The sequence below is a fragment of the Myodes glareolus genome, chromosome 24 (genome assembly GCF_982192425.1).
Source record: "Myodes glareolus chromosome 24, mMyoGla1.1, whole genome shotgun sequence".
NCBI classification, from domain to species: domain Eukaryota; kingdom Metazoa; phylum Chordata; class Mammalia; order Rodentia; family Cricetidae; genus Myodes; species Myodes glareolus.
In genome coordinates, this window is record NC_142049.1 from 2272571 (window position 1) to 2293454 (window position 20884).

Sequence of the window (20884 nt, forward strand, 5' to 3'; positions counted from 1 at the left end):
AGATGGGGATCCAAGGAGAGATCCCCAGATTGTTCTCTGGACAGAAGAGAGGGTGCCTGAAACGGCCTAGGCCCATAACCATACTGATGAATATTTTGCTTATCACCATAGAACCTTCATCCGACGATGGATGGCAATACAGACGGAGACCCACATTGGAGCACCGGACTGAGCCTCCCAAGGTCCAAATGAGGAGCAGAAGGATGAAGAAAATGAAAAAGGAAATACGGACTGCGAGGGATGCGATCACCCACTGATACAAGGGGACGGATCTAATGAGAGTTTACCAAGGCCAGTTGGACTGAGACTGAGCGAGGACGCGATCCAACCAGATTCTCTGAATGTGGCCGGATTCTCTGAATGTGGCTGGCCCGGAGTCTTTCTGAAAAGCCATTGACAATGGCACTGGGACTTATTTCCTCTGCATATACTGGATTTTGCGGATCCAGTCTGTCTGGACACTCACCTTCCTGGACCTGGAGGGAGGGGGGAGGAACTTGAACTTCCCACAGGGCAGGAAACCCTGACTGCTCTTTGGGATGGAGAGGGAGGAGGAGAGGGAGTGGGAGGAGTGGGAGGGTAGTGGGAGGAGGGGCGGAAATGGAAACTTTTATAATTTAATAAAATTACTTTCAAAAAAAAAAAAAGAAATAGAGATGGGAAGACCAGGAGTTCAAGGCCCACCTGGGCCACTTGAGACCCTATCTCAAAACACACTTCTGTCCCCAACAAACAGAAAAGCCCACTGGGTGGATGAGTCTGCTAATCAAGATGGGAAACAATTTTGAGTATCTTTGAATATACTGGGACTTTGTTCAAACAGTTTCAAACTAAAACAGAATTGGAAAGAAATTACCAGCTAGGTGATGGAGGTGCACACCTTTAATCCCAGCACTCAGGGGACAGAGGCAGGCTGGTCTCTGTGAATTAGAGGCCTGCCTGGTCTATCGCCGGAGTTCCAGGACAAGCTCCAGTGGTACACAGAGAAACCCTGTCTTGAAAAACCAAAACCAAACCAAAACAAAACAAAACAAAAAAAATACTGAGATCCATGCCTCGTGATTATCACTGCCCCAGATCAATGGTGCTCGGTTCGAACAGGGTCCGGTGGACAAGATGCACACCGGCTACTTGATAGTCAACCAAGCCCTGAACGGAGCGGGGTCTTTCTTACACAGTCTGCGGACCCAAAGCACACTCTCACACCTACCTAGGGAAGATCGATGCGTTTATTCTGACCTTAATTGAAATTGGCGAAAAGCGCCTGCCCTCTTCCCGGTAGAAGCTTTATTAATAATGTTTTTCCTTTCCCGGAAGTCTGCCTACTTCGTGTTATCTGGTCTCAGTGTGGCGGCCTCTCTAGCTGCCGGCCCCGGGAACTGCCAGCCCCTCCGCGGAGTTTGATTTGCTCCTGCTTCATAGTTTCCCGACCAACTCTTGTCTAGTCATCCTGACATTTGAGCCGTCGTCTCTCTGCGTCTCCGAGTCATTGCCCTTCGTCCTGTTTCCTTCTGCTCCACACCGCTGTGGCTTCAGCTCCTGGCAGTGCCTGAGAGATAAGAGTTTAAATTGAATCATTGGCGCTGGGGAGATTGCTCAGTCAGTTCAGGTGCTTCAGGTGCTTGCTGGCTAAGTATGAGAACCTGAGTTAGGGCTCCAGAACCATGTCAAAAAAGTCAGGCTTGGCCCTGTGTGCCTGTAATCTCAGCAGTGCGAGCAGGTCTAGGAGGAACCCTGGGACATGCTGGCCAGCCAGTCTAGCTGGATCCGTGACTTCTAGGCAGGGTTAACAAGAGACCCTGTCTCAAACAAACAAACAAATAAACAAATAAAATAGAGAGTGATTGAGGAAGACAATCGACATTGACCTCTGACCTACACACACACACACACACACACACACACACACACCCCATAACTTACTCATGAGTACGAGTCCTAGTCAGAGCCTGCCTGAGGTATCTGGGAAAGTGTGGAATTTAGGCTTACGTACAACTTCATTTCCATCCGAAATGCTAGGCTCTAAGGCACAGAGGTGGCAACCCCTCAGCCTCCTGGGTGGCATCTGAAGAGAAGCATTGGCCTAATCCCCTCATAGAGGCCCACCAGGAGACACTATAGATGGAAATGGTTCAATATGAAGTCTATGAGGGCCACGGATGTTTGAATCCCCACACGCAGGAACCACACAGCTCAAAGTGCCAGCTCTGTCAGCTATGATTTATTAAAGATCAAGTCCCTAGGAATAGCCCGGAAGAAACGACTGCAGAAATCTGGGACCCTCGTTCGGGTCTTGACGTGGCCCTGTGTGTGGAAAGGAGGATTTCCTCTTTGCTAGTCTCTTGTCTCCCGAAGAACTTTCTGAGTAGACACTGTACATCAGCACAGCCTAAACACACCAGGAAGAGAGGGTTTTTATCTCGGCTGCAGGGCAGGTGTCTGACGAACGCCAGCTCCCTGAGAGGGGTTTGTTTGTGGCCCGCTGTCTGCCCGCTCCAGAGGAACTCCCACCTTTCTCTATGGTGTCCCCTGGGGTGAGCCCTGGCAGCTGCATTAGTGCCATCTAGGTGCTTACTGAAATGCCCGAACCTTACCCTGGGCTTACTGTTGGGGTCCTGGGGTGAGGCCTGCTAATCTGGGTTTTCCTTCGGTTCCCAGAGGCTGTGAGTTAGGAGGATTGGGAACTTCTACCCCTCGGTTATCTCTCAGATAAAGGGAGAATTTAGCTTGAACATCCTAGCAAAGATTTCAGTCAGTTTCTTTATGCTGTCTGTGGTTAGGGAATGTGTGTGTGTGTGTGTGTGTGTGTGTGTGTGTGTGTGTGTGTGTGTGTGTGTGTTGGGAATCCAGTGACTAGATAGGATGGTAGACTTTTTTTTTTTTAATACCACAGACCAAAGCGAAGGGTCAAAACACTTTTCTTTGGCCTAATCTGTGTTTGCATTACCAGGAGTACACATGACTTGCTTAATAAAAAGAGGAATTTTAACAAGGGGTCCACTGTATTCCATTGCCTTATACTGTGCTTGTTTACTTATCTGAGACAGAGTCTCATGCAACCCAGGTCATCATGGAACTAGATATATAGCCAAGGCTGACTTTGAACTCCTGACCCTTCTGCCTCCCAAGTGCTGGGGTTATAAGGTTGTGCCACCATGCTGTATTATCCATCTGGAATTTCTCAGTCCCTTCAAATACTGTGACCTCCTAGTAGCCTGGCCTGAGGTGTCAGTGAAAAGATTTCACAACTGATTCCAGGATCAGGCACCCAGAGCAGATGTCAGGAGATGCAGGGCCAGTCTGTTCTGCCATCCAGGCCTTGCCAGGCAGTCTCTGTAGGGTTCTGAGTATTTGGTTCCCCAGATGCAGACAGCAGTGAAACCAGACCTTGGCCTTGGTCAGGGAAGCAGGTTCAGAGCCCAGCATGGCAGCTCTGCTGTCCCTTCCCCCAAGCGGCCCCAGCATCTCACTTCCAAGACACAGCTATTACCCCAAAGTGGTGTTTGATTTGGGGTTTCCTTTGTCCATGGCTAGTCTGGCACAATTCCCCAAGAACACAATCAACCCTCAGTAAGTTAATCCCAGTGAGTCATCAAACAAAAATGGGAAGCTATAAGCAGCTCTGGGTATTTGCAGTGGACTTGGGTCACAATAACTTGGGACTATGACCCAAGAGCCCTACCTAACAGGGTAGACATTTCCCCGAAGTTCTGCACAAATGTCTCCTTCCCCGTTGCATACTTGGGAACATGAGTTGATGGTAATGTTGGGCAGTCATCAGGAACCCCTTCTCCTATCTGTCGTGGAGAGTCCTGCTCGGAGCCCCTGGGCTCACTGATGATGGGGACTAAGCCAAACTCTAAGCTGCAGCCATCCCAGGCGCCTCCCGTATCCTATCGCAGGGTAGGGGAAGGCCAAAATTTCAAGGGATAGTGCTGAACCTAGCAAATATAACAAAGTTTGAAAATACCAGTTCATCATGTGGATACTTTTTCACTATGTGATAATTAACTGTTTGAATAATTGTGTTTTGACCTCAGAAGGATGTAGCTAAGCAGACTCTGAGCAGAATAAGAAGTGGCTGGACCCTGGTGTCTGGTGTGCTGCCCCATCTGCCTTTTCCCGCTGCCCCGTGCAGAAGGGAAGGTGGATGGAAGAGACAAGGGTCAGGTGAAGCCTACATTCTAAACATTTTCCCTTGGTGTGTGTGCGTGGTGTCTGTGTATGGTGTGTGTGGTATGTGTGTGGGGTGTGTGTGATGTGTGTGTGGTGTATGTGATGTGTGTGTGTGTCGTATGTATGTGGTGTGTGTATGAGATGTGTTATGTGTGATGTGCGTGTGGTGTCTGTGTATGATGTGTGCAGTATGTGTGTGGTGTGTGTGGTGTATGTAGTGTGTGTGGGGGTATGTGTGTGGTGTGTGTGTGATGTGTGTGTGATGTATGTGGTGTATGCATGTGTGTCATATGTATGTGGTATGTATATGTGTGTGATGTGTGTGTGTGGTGTACACATATACACATTGCAAGCACCCTGATACACTCTGTGGATATCAGAGCACAGTCTGCCCAAACTGATTCTTTCCTTCCACAATGTGGTTCTGGGAACTGACCTCAGACAAGCAGGCTTGATAGAGGGGCATTTATTCCCTAAACCTCCTCCCCAACTCAAGGTCACTGCTGTAAACACACCTTGACACTGGGGTCTTCCAGACCACTGTGCAACTGCTAGGGTTTGTCCCTCCCACCTCTCCTACCCCAGGACTCTGGCTTGTCTCTACTCTTTGCTGGATTCTATGCTTCTTCCCAACCCCTAGGGGTCATCTAGAAAGACTTCTTGACCCTTTTAACCCAGCACCTTGCAGTGTGGAACTTTTGGGGTGTGAACGTTCCCGAGCATCTTTGCCCAGTAAGAGTCTTAGATCAGTTTGTATAATGACTTGGGCACCGGTGGCCACCCTCATAGCCTCTCACCCACAGCCACGCACTCCTGCAGGTGGACGTGAGGGAGAGCTAAGAGAATTCCCCCAGAAGCTGGCGGGCCAGCTAGCCTGGCATTTACAGAGGGAAAGCAATAAAGAGACTCTATCACGAAGAGGAAGGTGAGGTCGGACACCTAAGGTTGTCCTCTGACCTCCTTTCTTTCTTTCTTTCTTTCTTTATTTATTTATCTATTTATTTATTTATTTTTCGAGACAGGGTTTTTCTGTAGCTTTTTTGGAGCCTGTCCTGGAACTCACTTGGTAGACCAGGCTGGCCTTGAGCTCACAGAGATCCACCTGTTGCTGCTTCCTGAGTGCTGGGAGAAACAAGGGCCTTGGAGTAGATTTTACCATGTGTTCAAAAAAAAAAAAAAAAAAAAACAAAAAAAAAAAAAAAAAAAACACTGGACATCAATTCTGGGCAGGTTCCACAGAGTAAATGCTGAAGACAAGGCTTCCCTCTGGAGACCTCAGTCTGGAGATAGAAACAGCCTCATGATACAGAGACCCTCAGTATCTCCCAGGCCCAGCTGTGTCCGGGTACTTTACACCCAATGTCTAATTCAGTGTTCCCCTCGGGGAGGTGCTACCCTACTCTCCAAGGGCTTCAGAGGCTAGGTGATCTGGTGGGACTATCAAACAATGTAGCTGTCTCTAGAATCCATGTCTACTTGGCTCCAAGGCCAAGATGGTTTCCGCCAAACCCTAACAGTTGATAACCCAAGAATTAAAAATAAAGACCAATGCATTATATATGAAGATATCCTAAAGGAAAACTATTTTATGTGTTTACTAAAACATTAATAAAAAAGAAAATCCAAATAAAAATCATAAATAAAGGGGCTAGAATGTAGCTCAGTTGGCGGACTGCTGACATGACATGCACGAAGTCTTGGGTTCAATCCCCAGTGCTGCAGAAGCTGGGAGTGGTGGTTCATGCTTGTAATCCCAGCGTGTGGGAGATGAAGGCAAAAGGACCAGAAGTTCTAGACTACTACCAGCTACACAGCAAGAAGGCAGCCTGGGCTACACGGGATCCTGTCTCAATATATCACAAAAATTAATAATAAAATTTAAAAATATAAAAATATTAATTTGGGAAAAATCTAAGACCATTTACTTGCTTAGAATTTGGTTTTTATTTTACTTATTACATGTACGTGTGTGTGTGTGTGTGTGTGTGTGTGTGTGTGTGTGTGTACCCAGCAGATAGAGTGGTAACATTAGAACTGAATTGGAGCTGCCCATGTTTAAACCTTCCAATGTGTTCTTATGCTTCCAATGTGTTCTTATGAGCCCTCCAGGCCTGAGGACTGTGGGTGCTCTGTGTGCCCAGTCCTGAATTTGCTGGGTGATGGAGTGCAGTGACTGACGAGTGAGCAACAGACATGTAGATACACTCTTGCAAACACGAAGATCGTTTTTAAATCCACGTAGGGTAGTCATGTATTCACGGTGTCTATAGTGCATTGCGGTACTAGGCCAGACTGTCTAATTCTCTTCCTTGTCTTGCTGGAGGTTTGACTTCAAACACGTTAGTGCCTTGGTGCCGAAGAGATACACAGCTCAGCAGTGAAGAGCACACATTGCTCCTCCAGGGGACCTGAGTGACTCCTGTCTTAATTCGCTTTTTGTTGCTACGGTAAATATATAATTTATGGTACCATAACCGCAAACAACTTGGAGGGGAAGGGCTTATTTCTTCTTACAGTCTTTCATGAAAGGTAATCAGGGCGGGAAACCTGGAGGGCAGGAACCGAAGCAGAGACCGTGGAGGAATGATGCTTACCGGCTTGCTCCCTCCACAGATTTTTTTTTATGCACCCCTTTCTTATGCCTACCCAGGGATAGCATTGCCCAAATGGGCTGGACCCTTCCACATCAATCTTCAATCAAGAAAATGCCCCACAGACTGGCCTGCAGGCTAATCCGACACAGGTATTTTCTCAGTAGAGATTTCTTCTTCTGAGGTGACTTTAGCTTTGTGTCAAAACAAAACTAACCAACCTGGCTCCCAGCACCCAAGTCGATTGACTGGCAGCTGCCTGTAACTTGATCTCCGTGGGATTTAAAGCCCTCTTTTGGACTTCAAGGGCACGTGTGCCAGCATGTCTACACACATACATATACACATAATTTAAATACTTTTAATTATTTGCCCTTTCTGTACCTTGGTTCCTCATTAAAATGAAGATAGTATGGTATCTAAGTTGTAAATTTATTGTAGATACTAAGTTTCTGTACATAAAATATGGAAGAAGTACCTGAAACGGTTGCCAGGACCCGTGAATTATTACCCAGTTATGCCAACTGACAACTGTACAACTGACAACTGTATCTGTAATAAGGAACGGGAGAAAGATCTGGATGCCTTCCGTGAAGATACCTGGCATAGGAGATAAAACACTATCTCTGCAGGGCTTGCCTGAACAGCCAGTATAACGTTGGCCCCTGAGAGTCTATCTTTCCAACCCAAGGTGAAGACAACAACCCTTTGGAATTTGACTGCAACACTCTTAATGAAGGGGATCACCCATATGGTGTGTCAGTGTTTGGCATGGGCCCCGGAACCTATTCAAAGGCAAATAACGTTGCTTCCTTTCTTACTTTTCCCCAGTAGGCTGTGAGCTTGCCCATGTGCCCACACCCTTGACTACAGTGGGGCCTGGTTAACAAATGACAGGATTGTGGTGCAGTGGAAGCTGCCCTTGCTGTATTCCACATCACTGCCCTCTCGGCGGTGTTCCTTCTGCCGGAAGCCTCCTTGAGAGCACAGCCGTCTGTCACTACAGCCCTGTTGATTGTCTGCTGTCTCTGCTCAGGAAGGGCTTGTCCTCTGGTTGTGTGGAACATCGTAGGAGACCCTGTCACAATGCAGATAATGCCCCTGCCTTGTTCAGATGCCTCTCTGCACCTCTGTGACTGGCCCTGCCACCCCTGCTCCTTGGGATGACGTTTGAGGCCACCAAACCCACTCCTCACTGTCCGGGCCAGGTCTTCTCTCTGCCCCCTTTGTAACCTTCTGCTCCACACCTCCAAACAGCCACTCCTCAGACTGTGACATCTCTGTGACCTTGCCCACAGTGTTTTCTTGCCAGGACGGCCTTCCCGGTGCACCCTAAGACTCCAAGGTCCTCTTCCCAGGTTCTCACAGCACTTCACTGCAACACTTCTCAGCCGTGAGCCACCTGGGGTCCTGTGCTGTGTTTATCTTCATTTGTCAATCAAGTGGGCACTCAAAGAATACAAAGAATCAAGCAGTCAGGAACTCACCTTCACTTCTCCAGGCCTGCACCTCCATTCCTCCCTTCTCTCTCTCTCTCTCTCTCTCTCTCTCTCTCTCTCTCTCTCTCTCACACACACACACACACACACACACACACACACACACACATACACACACACTTCTACATGTTTTCCTGAACACACCCAAGTGTACTGCACTTTTAATAGATGAGGCACCAGTCTTTGTCCTGAAAGAGTCTCCTGCCTCCCAGGCTGCTGCTGCTGCTGCTGCTGAGACCAACCCCATTTCGTCTTGTATGTGGGTTTCTGTCAACGGCCTTCGACCAGACTTTCCTCCTCCACCCACCAGCCTTGCACAAGCACCCCATTGCCACATACAAAACTTCTGCCACACTCCTCTGCCACACTCCTCTTGGATCTGATTTTGACTTTCCACTCAGCCACCCCATCAAACAGCCCCATGCTGTTTCCTTCCTTTGGAGAAGTGAGTCAGGGTCTCATTATGTAAATGCAGGCTGACCCTGACCTCAAATTTGCAGCGCTGGAATGGCAGGTGTGTGCCACCCAACCTCGTTTGCCCTGTTCCATTTCTGGCCTTTGGACCATGGTAACTGTTTTTTCCTCTTTCCTCTTTTCCAGACGATGTTCCTACACAGTTATCTCTGGGCAGAGATGACTGAGGGCAGGGACATTGAGATTAAGTGTAACCTCACAAATGTGGTTGGCCTTTTCCGGGTTCCCAGGCAGCACACTGTGGTAGGTTACTGCTTATTTCTTAGTCTGGGCTCAAGGGCTGTTCCTGGCTCTCCTGAGTCCTGGCACAAAGCGGTCCCTGAAGACATGCTCTGTGAGGGAACTTGCTCACCATGTTCGAAGACACCTCCAGGCTGAGTCCCAAAGAGCATGTCTCCAAATTCACTTCCGTTGTTGAGAATCCCTAGGTTTCTGTTGTTGCTGTCAATACTGCCGGATAGAGTGGCTTCCTTTTGTCTTTGGGGCAGAATTTCAAGATCTGTTACTTCGTTCTAGATTGTTCTTCATTTTGTACCTGCTGTAGCCAGAGGAACCCTCTGCATGGGGGAAGGCTGAGAGGGGTCGGCACCAGCAGGTGATAGTTCCCTCTGGGAGTAGGGGGATCCTCAGCCCCAAGATGAGGCACAGGGTGCCAGGCAGGAGAAGGCTAAAGGACAGAGGAAGTTAGCAGGGAACAGAGACCAACGAAGGCATAGGAGCAGAGAGATGGGGAACAGAACAGTAATACACTCGGAAAAGTCCCCAGTATTCTAGATCATGTTTTTCTAATGTAAGTATGTTAAATATATTCTTTTCTCTTTTGAGATGTGGCCTCACTATGTAGCATGAGCTGGCCCTAAACTCACGGTCCTGCTTTAGCCTCCCTGGTGCAGAGGAGATGAGAAGAGATTCATTTTACAGGGATGGGCCACCATGCCGGTTTTGCGTTCTTTTCTTTTTTAAATTGAGACAGGGTCACACTATGTGTGCCTGGCTGACTTGGAGCTTACTGTGTAGACCAGGTTGGCCTTGAACTCATAGAGATCCACCTGTTGCTGCTTCCTGAGTGCTGGGATTAAAGGCGTGCACCACCATACCTGGCCCCTAAATTTGTTTGTTTGCTTGCTTGCTTTATGTATTCCTGAATGTATCTCAGTGAAGAATGTTTCTTTCTTTTAAACACAAGTCTGGAATAGTTATATCCTTACAAATAAGTTCTTCTGATGCCTCCTTCTCCTCTCCTCTGCTCCTCCTTTCTCTGTCCCCAGCCTCCGCCGACGTCAATGTCAGTGGAGGTTCCACCACCTGATGTCCCCAGTGACAGCAACAGAGCTTCTGGTCCGTTGGCGTGAGGTCCAGCACCCAAGTACCATGTCCTCAGTTACACAGACTCTCTTGCACAGTTCGAGGGCAGTGAATAGACTCCGTTTATCACTGGAAGTGTGCCAGTGTTACCCTGGGCCTGGCATGACTTTGGAAAATACCATCTGCCTTGAATAGTTGGTTTTGTATGTCAGATTAAGGTCTCACCCCTGCTGGGGTTCAGTAAGCTACATCCACAACCCCTCAAGTCGGCTTTTGATTTTGTTTGTTTTAATTCAGGCTAGCCTTGAACTTGCGATCCTGGCTCAGCCTCCCATGTACTTCAGATCAACACAGCCCCTTCGTAAAGCTGCAGACAAGTCCTAACCCCACAATGCGTCATCTTCCTCACCGCATCCCACCAGGCCTTCCAGTCTAGCCTCACCCCTCTCCGCCCCCTGCAAAGTCTTAACCTCCTCTTCAGTCCCCTCTGGTCACCCACAGCTCTGCTCATCACTTGGATTACTCTGTCCTTTGCAACTGTCTGACTCTTTGAGCTGGGGCCTAGCTCTTTCATCCACAGGGTTTCTAGAGCACCTCTCTAGGGAGTTGCGGCACCCTCTATCTCAGGTTACAAAGAACCTTCTTCTTTTGCCTTCTTCTCCCAGTTTCACGGCTTTGCAAAAAGAAAGTGACACGTATTTTAATGAGAGGATCGATTCTCACCCAAACTACCTCCCAGGCAATGCCTCAATTAATTCCAGTTTAATGGTTTGCTTTAAAATACCACTGCAGGTGAGCCAAGCCTTACCCTCTGTTTTGCCAAAGTCCAGCAGGCTGGGCCCAGTCTCCTTAGCTTCCTGAATGGTGCATCACCTTTTACGGGGCTCTTTGAGTTTAAGCATCACCTACCTGCAGACCTGTGTAGCTCTCCAGCCACCCAGCTTAAAGAAAACCAAGGCTCGGCGATGAGAGACACACCCTGAAAGAACTAACTCCAACCTGTCTTGTTTTGAGAGCCCTCGCTTTTTACTACGTTAAACCACGTCTTCGATGAAATTGTATTCAGAGGATTGGGTTGACAGGCAGCTTGGTGAGTCAGCCTTTGAGTTCTAGTTTCGTCCTTAGTAAATGCATGGTTTTCACTGAGATACTAATTTTTCAAATGCTGAGCATCTTGTACACAAATGAGTAGCAATACCTCAAGCATTTGAATGATGGGCACTTGCCGTCATGGGTAATTTATGTGGTGCTGATGCGATCATCCAGAGGGACAGCTTGAGGGGGTTGGGTCTCTTCCCACGATGGAGACTGAACTCAGGTAATCGGGCTGGATGGCAGGTAAAACTGCCTGATGAACCATCTCACTAACCCCTGATGGTTTTTTCTTTTTTTTAAGTCACGAATCTTGCAATCTAGTTTAGGCTGGCCATGAACACCTGGTCCTGTATGCTTCAGCCTCCAAAGTCCTGGAATGGCTGGTATGTCCCACCACGCCTGGTGGGATATTTTATGCCTGTGTTTCTTCTCAGAAATCATTCCTTCTCAAACAGAAAGGCTTCTGATGCAGGTTTATAGCAGACTTTCTGAGGACTTCATGCCAGTTTCTGTGCCATCGTTGGGCACCAAATGATGCACAATTAATAAAAACTCGGGGTCAGAAATTGGGGTTCAGCCTGAAGATGTAAAAAGCAAAATGGCCAGCCATTGGCTCTTACCTCAACTTCAGTCTGAAATAGCGATCCTGCCTCCAGGAATCTCAGGAGACTGTGTCTGAGAGCTGTTTTCTTCCGTTTTACGTTCCTCTCTAGGGCTGGGATCAAAGCGTGTACCACTGGGATTAAAGACATGCACCACCTGGTTTCTATGGCAACTAGTGTGGCTACTGGGATTAAAGGTGTGTGTTACCATAATCTGGTCTGTAAGACTGGCCAGTGGGACTGTTTTATTCTCAGATCTTCAGGCAGTCTTTATTAAAATACATTTCAAATGCCACTATAGAGGTGGGCTTTGAGGTCTCATATATGCTCAAGTCATGCCCAATGTCTCAGACCACTTCCTGTTGCCTTTGGATCAGGATGGCTGGAGCTTACTGGAAGCTTAAGCTGGCCTTGGAATGGGGAGATCTTCTCGCCTTGATCTCCCCAGTGCTGGATTCCAGGCATCATACTCAGCTTGAAGCTGGTGAATTTTTAAACCCATGTATTTTTAAAATTCTAACTCTAAAATGTAATTGAAATAGAGTGGGCTGTTTGTCAGATACATCAAATAATGAAAATTACCCCAGCTCCATTTTCCATAGATAGTCCCCTCTCTCTCTCTCCATTTCTCTCTCTCTCTCTCTTTCTCTCTCTCTCTCCTTATGTGTGTGTGTGTTTAAAGATGGGACTACATTCCACGCAGCTTTATTACACACCTTCCGAGTTTATCAAAATCATATGTCACATGACACACGTTTTTAGGTCAGTTAATGCAGATTGATAGTAGCGATAGGATTCAGGTGGTTGACAAGTCCTCGGCATTGCGAAAGGGAAGGACTGGAGTGTCAGGAGTGTCACGCAGTGGCAGTGTGCACGCCTTATTCCACGAGGCTCTGGGTTTGATCGCAGCCAATGAGAAAGAAAAAAGCTGAAATGAGTTTTTTTCCATTAATTTTTTTGGCGGGGGGCTGGGTAGTGGTGGTGCATTCCTTTAACCCCAGGAGGCAGAGGCAGGTGGATCTCTGTGAGTTCGAGGCCAGCTTGGTCTACATAGAGTTCTAGAACAGCCAGGGCTACACAGAGAAACCCTATCTTGAACCACCCCCCATTTTTTTATTACATGTGTATGTGCGTGTACCACAACACACAAATGGGGCTTCTCCTTCTACTATGTGGGTTCCAGGGGTTAGGTTAGTGGGAGGTTCCTTACCCAATGAGCCATCTCTGCTGCTCTTTATATGTGGGAATTTGTGATGTCCTGTGAACACCTCGTTATTGCCTGAGGTTGCAATAGCAAGGGTGAGGTTGCACAACTCACCACAGGGCATGTATGTCTCCTGAAGCAGACACAGAGCTGGCAGGGCCCAGTTGGCAAGACTGGTACATGGGCGCTGACCTCTGCCTTCTCATGGCTCAGCCTCCACTCTGGCCAGAGGTGGATGGGCAATGCGGGTCAGATGTTGATTCTGGCTCAGCAAGGCTCCAGAACTAATTTGGTTCTAGGTTGGGGCTCAGTTGCACTTGGGAGTTAGTGTGCCCAGTATGGGAGTGGGAGGAATTACAGACCAGATCATGCAAATATCCAGTGTGCTAGACTCTGAGTCAGAAGACAGTGCAGGTCAAAAGTCCCTGAAAGGGTAGGATTTCATGCAGTCAAAGAAGCCAGAGAGGCGGGTGGTAACGGGCAGCAGGAGGCAGGGATGGCTCAAGAGAGAGTTGGAACAGTTCTGGACCCCAAAGCATTGCTTGTGGTTTTTCAAGACAGGGTCCCCCTGTGTATCCCTGGCTGTCCTGGAACTCACTCTGTGGACCACAGGCTGGTCTCGAACTCAAAGAGCCACCTGCCTCTGACTTCTGAGTGCTGGGATTAAAGGCATGCGCCACCACTGCCTGACTCCTTGTGTCTTTTTTTTTTAATCATATCTTATTGTATTCCTATCAAGGTATTAGAACCAGTCAATAATCTCACTTATCAAAAAAAGAAAGATGGTCCCTTAGAAACCTTTTGAACAACGTCATTCCACAGCCTCCCAGATCCTCCAAACCGCAGCTGCTAAGACACTTGACTGGGACCCTTCCTTAGGTGTGTCTTGGCCTTTCCTCAGGCATCTTCCTGTTAACCTGTTACATCTTCCTGTTTTTTTGTGTGTGTTAATGCCTCCCTTGCAAGTATTTAAATCAAACTCAGCCTTGCACTTCTCTGAGATCATTTCTTGCAGTGAAGTCCTCTGGAGAGACTCCAAAGGCGCTGTAACTCCGGCCCTAACCCCACTGCTGCTCGCGGTTTTTTCGACCTGCTCCTCTCTGCTAACCCAGTATGAATTACTTTGCTCGCTGTGTCTTGACTTTCTCATTTGTTAAATGAAGAGTGGCTCAGTGGTTAAAGAGTACAGGACCTGAGTTCAGCTCCTGCAACCATGTCGGGTGGCTCACCACCACCTGTTACTCCAGTTCCAGGGGATCTAATGCACACACACACACACACACACACACACACACACACACACGGCTGAGGGAGGAGGAAAGTGGACAGAGAAGGGACCCCCACAGAAGCTGGTCACTGATTGGAGGTGACCTGATGGGAGAACTGGCTGTCAGTCATACCTTTTTTCTTCAGCAGACTGGGTCAATGACTCCAATGACTCTGTATTGCAACACCGTAGAAAAGAAACCACTGACAGAGAAGCCAGCATGTAGGGGGAAGTGGCGGGTCAGTCTTAAAACACACGGAGAATCTGGGAGCCTTGCGAAATAACTGATGGACCTGCTCAGAAGATCATTCGGATGAGTTCTTCCCTAACAGGTGTCGGTTTTGTTCGGGGTGACAGCCCAGTTCAAACTCTCTCCTAGACTCTCCTGCCAGTTTCCCCAAACTCCGTTATTGTCTCTGGTCTCCCACAGTTGTTTCTGGCCAAGTAGTTCTAATCCCCGGGTGAAGGTTCTGGAAGGGATATTGTTTTCCTGATAACAAAGAACAGGCCTGGCTTGGTATGTGCCTTTTGCCCCTGTCCTTGCCCTTCCTTCTTCCTGCTGGATCACAGTTGGATGCTTGCACAAGCAGCAGTGATCTTCTGACCATGGGGCTGAAGACCAAGAAGACGCTTTGCACTGGGCAGCTGAGGTAGAAACTTGGGCTGTCTACTACTTGAGAAAAAAAAAAAATCCTTTTTGTTTGTTTGTTTTGAGTTTTTCCTGTGTAACCACCCCTGTTGCCTTATAGACTAGCTCTGTAGACCAGAATGGCCTTGAGCTCACAGAGAAGCCACCTGCCTCTGCCTCCTGATCGCTGGGATTAAAGGCGCGTGCCACCACGGACAGCTAAAAAGCTTTTTCTTTCGTTCGGGTGCTGGAACTATTTTTTCTGTCATTCGTAGCAAAAAAAAAAAACATGATCTTAATTGATTCAAGGGCTGAAGCCCTGGAGACAGATGTGGGTAGGAGATTGAGGTTCAGGCCAGCATGAAGGTGACAACTGACAGCTCAGAGGTGGATGTGAGTAACAGGCTCCTAATTGTACACACGTGCACACGGGCCTTTGAGAAGGCTGACTCCTAGGTGACGTTGAGAGGAGGCATTCCAGTTCGTAGGGCAAGAATCCTTAGGTTGTTTTCGCATTGTTGACCTTTCTATAATCTCATTCAAAATGAGACAATCCTTTTGGGTTATTTAGTGATTATGCAACCCCCTGTGACGTTATTTTGTTATTCTGTTCCAGGTGCTTAACCAAAGGTTTGCGAGCTCTGGTCCTGTGTAGCAGTTATCTCCCAGGATGGCACATTTGGGGTTCAGGAGCTGATCTGGGAACCGCTGCTCGCCTCCCCTTCTCACAGATCAGTGAGCCCTGGAGGTCTGTCCCTGAAAGTTGGTGCAAGAATTCCCCGGGGCTATGCTGCATCCCAGCAAAGTGGCCAACTTTCGTGAAGATTATTATCACACTTGCCTGATTCTTCCCTTGTCCCCATCTTGCCCCACTGGAAGATTCCCCCAACCCCTGCCCACCACAGACCTGGAAACCTATTCTGCCTAACCACAGATTTGGCCATTTTACCACCCCCCCCCCCCCCTTCTGTTCTTGTTAGGATACATAGCAAGGGTCTCATTACAGTATATTAGGCCAGGGCTTTCAATCCTCAGGCTAATAGTTGTTCTTGCCCTGCCCCCACCTCTGCACACAAACACAGTGCTCTAAATGCCTCATTCTGCTCCCCTTTCTCCTGCCCTTTCAAGCCCTCGCAGGCTGTGTTCTTGCCCAGAAATGTCTCTCCGCACATCGTCTTACAGACTGCCCAACTCAGAGCAGCCAGATTTATTTTCTGCTTTTTCCAGCAGCTGGGAATGGCTAGAGCCCAACTCCCCATCCCGTCCTTCTCACTTAACCCTTCCTTCAAGTTTCTTACGAGCCCTGTTGAGTTCTCTGGGCCCCCTCTTCATCCATAGCACTGTTCACGAGTCCAGGAGCTTCGGGGTCTTGCCCAGCCGTGCTGATCTGCCCTTCCTTCGGCAAACGTAGCCACATTAATGTTATCTGCCCTCCCTTTATCTACATCAAGCTCTTGCTCAAAAACCCACTGGGCTCCAAATGGAATTGCTCCTGCAGGTCATGCCAGGTCTTGTTTCCCCATGCCAGGTGGGAGCGGAACCAACTCCGTGCTGGCCCTTAGAGAGCCCATGGTCCTCTTGTCAGCTCAGCTCAGCGTCCCTCCCGTTGAGCGCCTAGACGATCAGCCGGGCACAGGAGATCCGAATACGACCCTCACACTAGGCGGCCTTAGGTCCCAGTGTCAGCTCAGGTGCTTGTTATCTGGGCGCCCTAGGGAGAAATGTCTAACGCCCCAGGTCAGTCTCACCGTGTGGATCGGATCATGGCAGTGCTATGTAGGACTGCTAGATTTCAAAACTCTCTCAGAGCAGGTGATTGTAAGTCTTAGGGACTATGCTGGTTACAGCTGTTTGGCCCCACTGGGTACGTATATCTGTTCTGTCTTCTTCAATTGCCTACAACACCATCTGACACAGGTAGATGTTTATTAAGTGTTTATTGCAAAATGAATTTGCTAGCTCGCTTGGGCAGGGTGTCTTGTCAGATTCCACTTTGGCAGTTAAATTAGTCTCAGGCTGAAATCCGGGAGCTTTGCGGTTCTACTCTGCATCCCCACCCCTCAGCTGAAGCCTTGGTTTCTAGTAGAGGTTCAATTCATTTTTGCCAGGTCCCATGTAACATGATCTTGTGTGAGTGCATGACTAGTACATGTGAATAAGTGTGTGTGTGCAGGCCAACAGTAAACTTCAGATGCCATTCATATATCATATGGAGAAAACATGGACTATGGAATGTCTTCCTTCCTTCCTTCCTTCCTTCCTTCCTTCCTTCCTTCCTTTCTTGAGACAGGGTTTCTCTGTGTAGCCCTGGCTATCCTCTGTGTAGACCAGGCTATCCTCTGTGTAGACCAGGCTATCCTCGAACTCAGAGATCTTCCTGCCTCTGCCTCCCAAGTGCTGTGATTAAAGCTGTGTGCCACCACCACCTGGCTTAACAAATAAATTTTTTAAAATGGAAAATACAGATGTACCCTGACTTACAATGTATGACCTCTGATAAACCTATGTGAATGATAAACCCATATGACTAATGATCTCTCCGTTTTTCTTTTCCTTTTGGTTGCGGCTCATCTGGCTCCCTTAGAAAACAACAATTGTATAATCCTTGATCTCTGCTCTTCGTTTCGTACAGTGTGGCCGGCAGACTCTTGCAGGCTGGATCTCAAAGTATGGAAAGCAAGGTCTCTATTTGCAGCATCATGACTGTAGAGCAAGAGCAAGAATGAAGGGCAAAGGGGCTCTTGGGTGTGAGAGTTAGGAAGGTCTTCAGGGAGCTGGGTTTTAAAGGAACGGCGGGGAGCTGGCCAAATTCAGAAGCAAAGGAAGGACTATGGAAGCTGAGCGGCATCTTCCTGACCTGGGGAAGAGTTTGCTGAAACTGAACACAAAAGGCAACAGGATATGCCTATTATTTTTAAATTTTTACCGATTATTACTATTTTGTGTGTGCGCGCGACAGACTCGTGTGCCATGTTGCCTGTATGGAGGAGGTCAGAGGACAACTTTGTGACGTCTGTTCCCTCTTTGCATTTTTATATGGTTCCTGAGATAAGACTCAGCCTACTAGACTCACACGGTAAATGTCTTTAGCCAAACCCACTGAGCCATGTCACAGGCCTGTGTTTTCATTCTTAACAGTACAATCTGGAGACTGAGGTATGAATATTCCAATCCTGATGTTGGAAGCAGAGGGAGTCTAGTGGTGGACAAGGGAGTCATGGAGTCAGGCTCACTTAAGAAAGCAGAAAACACCACGCATAGACGCCCAAAGGAAAGTCACAAACTTCTAGTGCTTTATCCAGTATTTACTGTTAAAGAATGCAGACACCTATTTCTTATTCTGTTCATTCTGAGCTGTTGCCCCCTTTTTTCTCTACAGGACACTCCGAGTGACTTCCCAGGAATCGCCGGAGTTGGCTAGGTAGGTGCTCTCTTTCGTCTCCTCCTTTCGAGGCTTGTGGCTAGTCAAGACACTGAGGGGCCTCACTGTGCAAGTTTAATCTAGCCCCGGGCTTGACAGGGAAAGATTTCATCTCCTCTCGCCCCAATGAAACTAGACCGCCCACACACTAATAGAGGCTTGGTCGCGTCCATACCGAAAAGAGGGTGCTAGACGCCTCCAACCTTACACAAGGGCGTGTCAAGATCGGCCGGGCTCCCCACTTTCCCAACTCCTCCCGTGGATCACTACTCCCCGGAACCCAGGAGCCACGGTCACTCACCAGGCGCCATCTGGATGGGCCCTGGGCGCCTGCTCTGGTCGCGGTGGGCGGGGCCGTGCAGAAACGGGGGCGGTCCGGGGACGAGGTGGGCGTGGCCTCCCGCGGGGCGGGTCCCATGACGGCTCTAGCCCCGCCCCCGCCCTTCTGGTTCGGGAGGAGGGCGTCGGAGAGCGCGCTTTCCTGAGTCGGCCCGGGAGCGGCCGAGCCGAGAGTGCGGGGCGGCGGCGCGATGGCTCCGGCTGGGGACCGCGAAGGCTACTGGGGCCCCACTACCTCCACGTTGGACTGGTGTGAGGAGAACTATGCGGTGACCCTGTTCGTCGCCGAGTTCTGTGAGTCGGGGCCCGAGACCGGGGACGGAGCGAGGGCGCGCGCCGAGGGGCGACGACGCGGGGAGTGGGGAACGTGGGGGGCGAACCTGGCCGCCGCAACGAAAGGCTCCAGGCCTGGCCCGGGAGCGGCGGCGGCTGGGCGTGCGCGATCAGGGGGGAAAAGCCGGGGAGCCGACGAGGCCTGCCTGGTGTGCCCGGACCGGTTTCAACGGGGGCCTTCGGGTCGGGGACGGAAGGGACGTGGGAGCCGCGCCTGGACCTCTGGAGAGAGCGAGGCGCGCGGCTGGGAACGGGAGTTCCTACCTGAGCACGGCTGCGGCCAGGCCGGGCGCTGCCGGTCCCAAGGTCTCTGCCGTGAGGGCCCCGAACGCCGGCCCGACTGCTGCCATCCGCCTCAGCCATCCGGGAGGGCACCCGGGAGGACGCTGACGGGCTTCGTCCTCCCCGAGCCTGGGAAACTCTTCAGGGCCCTTCGCGTCCTCTCTCCGGTTCTCGTTAGACCTTGTTCACCTCCAGGGAACAGTTAGCGTTTCTCCGAGCCGAAGCCCCCCGCCCCCGCCCCTCTTCACCCCCACCCCGGTATCTGCAGCGATCGCTGTTCATCTTGCCCCAGAAGTGGAAGCCGGAGCAACTAATCACTACCTTCCTGCTCCAGCCACTCACCCAAGAGCACGAGAGACTAAGTCTCCTTGTTCCCCTCTGCGTCTAGCTCATCGGGCTTTCTAGGGGTTAATGGTCATCCGAGGACACTTAATTTCCATGAATGCACCTTCAGAGACCGCGATTTGCTTCTGCTAGACCAGCATTGCTGGCCCGGTTTGTGTATATTCTCTCTCTCTCTCTCTCTCTCTCTCTCTCTCTCTCTCTCTCTCTCTCTCTGGGTGTGTGTGTGTGTGTGTGTGTATTTCCTAGATGATTATTTCTACCATGCTAGAAAGAAATCTGCCACTTCTTCCGTCCAGTTTGGTCAGCTTTTGCGAGCACAGTGTTTGGTCATTCTTTTTTTGGCAAGCAGCAGAGAATAGTCTTTGGTTGCTACTGCCTTCTTTTGAACGGGACCCACTTTACTAGGCCACGAGGGAAAACTCTTCTGAGCTCACATTCCCATTCTCGAGTCCTTCTCGAGGGCGAGTTTCATGTGAGGTGATCCTGCAGCGAGTCTTGCCGTTTTCAGGATGTTAGTCCCATGCCCTTGAGACCATGATTGAGATGGAACATCACTTTCTCTGAATGACTAGTTTAAATGAATAGTTTTTGTACAGTAAAGGAGAAGATGGGCAGAGTCATTATTTATAGGCTAATTACTTGGCAACCCAAACATCGACAAAGCGAGCCCTTGGCCAGTTCGATTTTAGATCGCTTTGGCAAGACTATCAGAGGCTCATGACCACCAGGGAGACTTAAAAATCATGGTTCTCTGAACTGGAAGTGTGTAGCTTTTTATTTTTCCCTTCTTAGGAGTTCTCAGATGTTGGATGGGCTGGACGTTCACACACTTTGTCTTGAATGTAGAATTAGGTGCAGTGGGTGGAAGAAAATAACTGGAAGGAGAAAGGTATTTGCTTCTGCAACAGGGAAGACGTCCTAACCAGTGATGCTGTCTCGGAACAGGTTGGCATGGGGGGTAAGGGAGCAAGAGCTTTTTGTCACAGAAAGTGCTAAAGTAGGCATTGCTCACTCGAGTCATGTATTTTAAGAGGAACTGTATAGTAAAGGACCTAGCCCTAGTCGGTTTTATACATCTACATAGGTAATGAAGACTTTTGGTTCAGAACCAAGGTTTTAGATTAGAATCAAAAGAGAAAACTGGCCGTTGAGTCATGTGGACTGTGAGAGAGGAAGATACTGTATTTTGGCAAATAGCTCAGAGAAATGGGAAATGGCTCTACTTCTTCATGTGCTCAGAAGAGGAAACGGAGTAGACTGAGGGACGGTTTGGACACAGCCATCAAAAGGGTTGAGTGAAGAGGGTCAATGAGTGTGTTGGCA

General features: G+C 49.1%; 1 protein-coding gene across 3 annotated transcripts in view; it reads left to right on the plus strand.

The window, feature by feature from the left end:
• The first annotated feature begins 18721 nt into the window (after positions 1 to 18721).
• The window catches only part of Acer3 (alkaline ceramidase 3), a 71548-nt gene continuing 69385 nt past the window's right edge, over positions 18722 to 20884 (plus strand). Inside the window, exon 1 of one of the 3 annotated variants that reach the window (XM_085682959.2) lies at positions 18722 to 18895. In XM_085682959.2, coding sequence (XP_085539085.1) covers positions 18793 to 18895 — 103 coding nt within the window. In that variant the 5' untranslated portion in view covers positions 18722 to 18792. The remainder of the gene's footprint in view (positions 18896 to 20884) is intronic. The other 2 variants (XM_048435095.3, XM_048435096.3) reach the window with 2 other exon arrangements.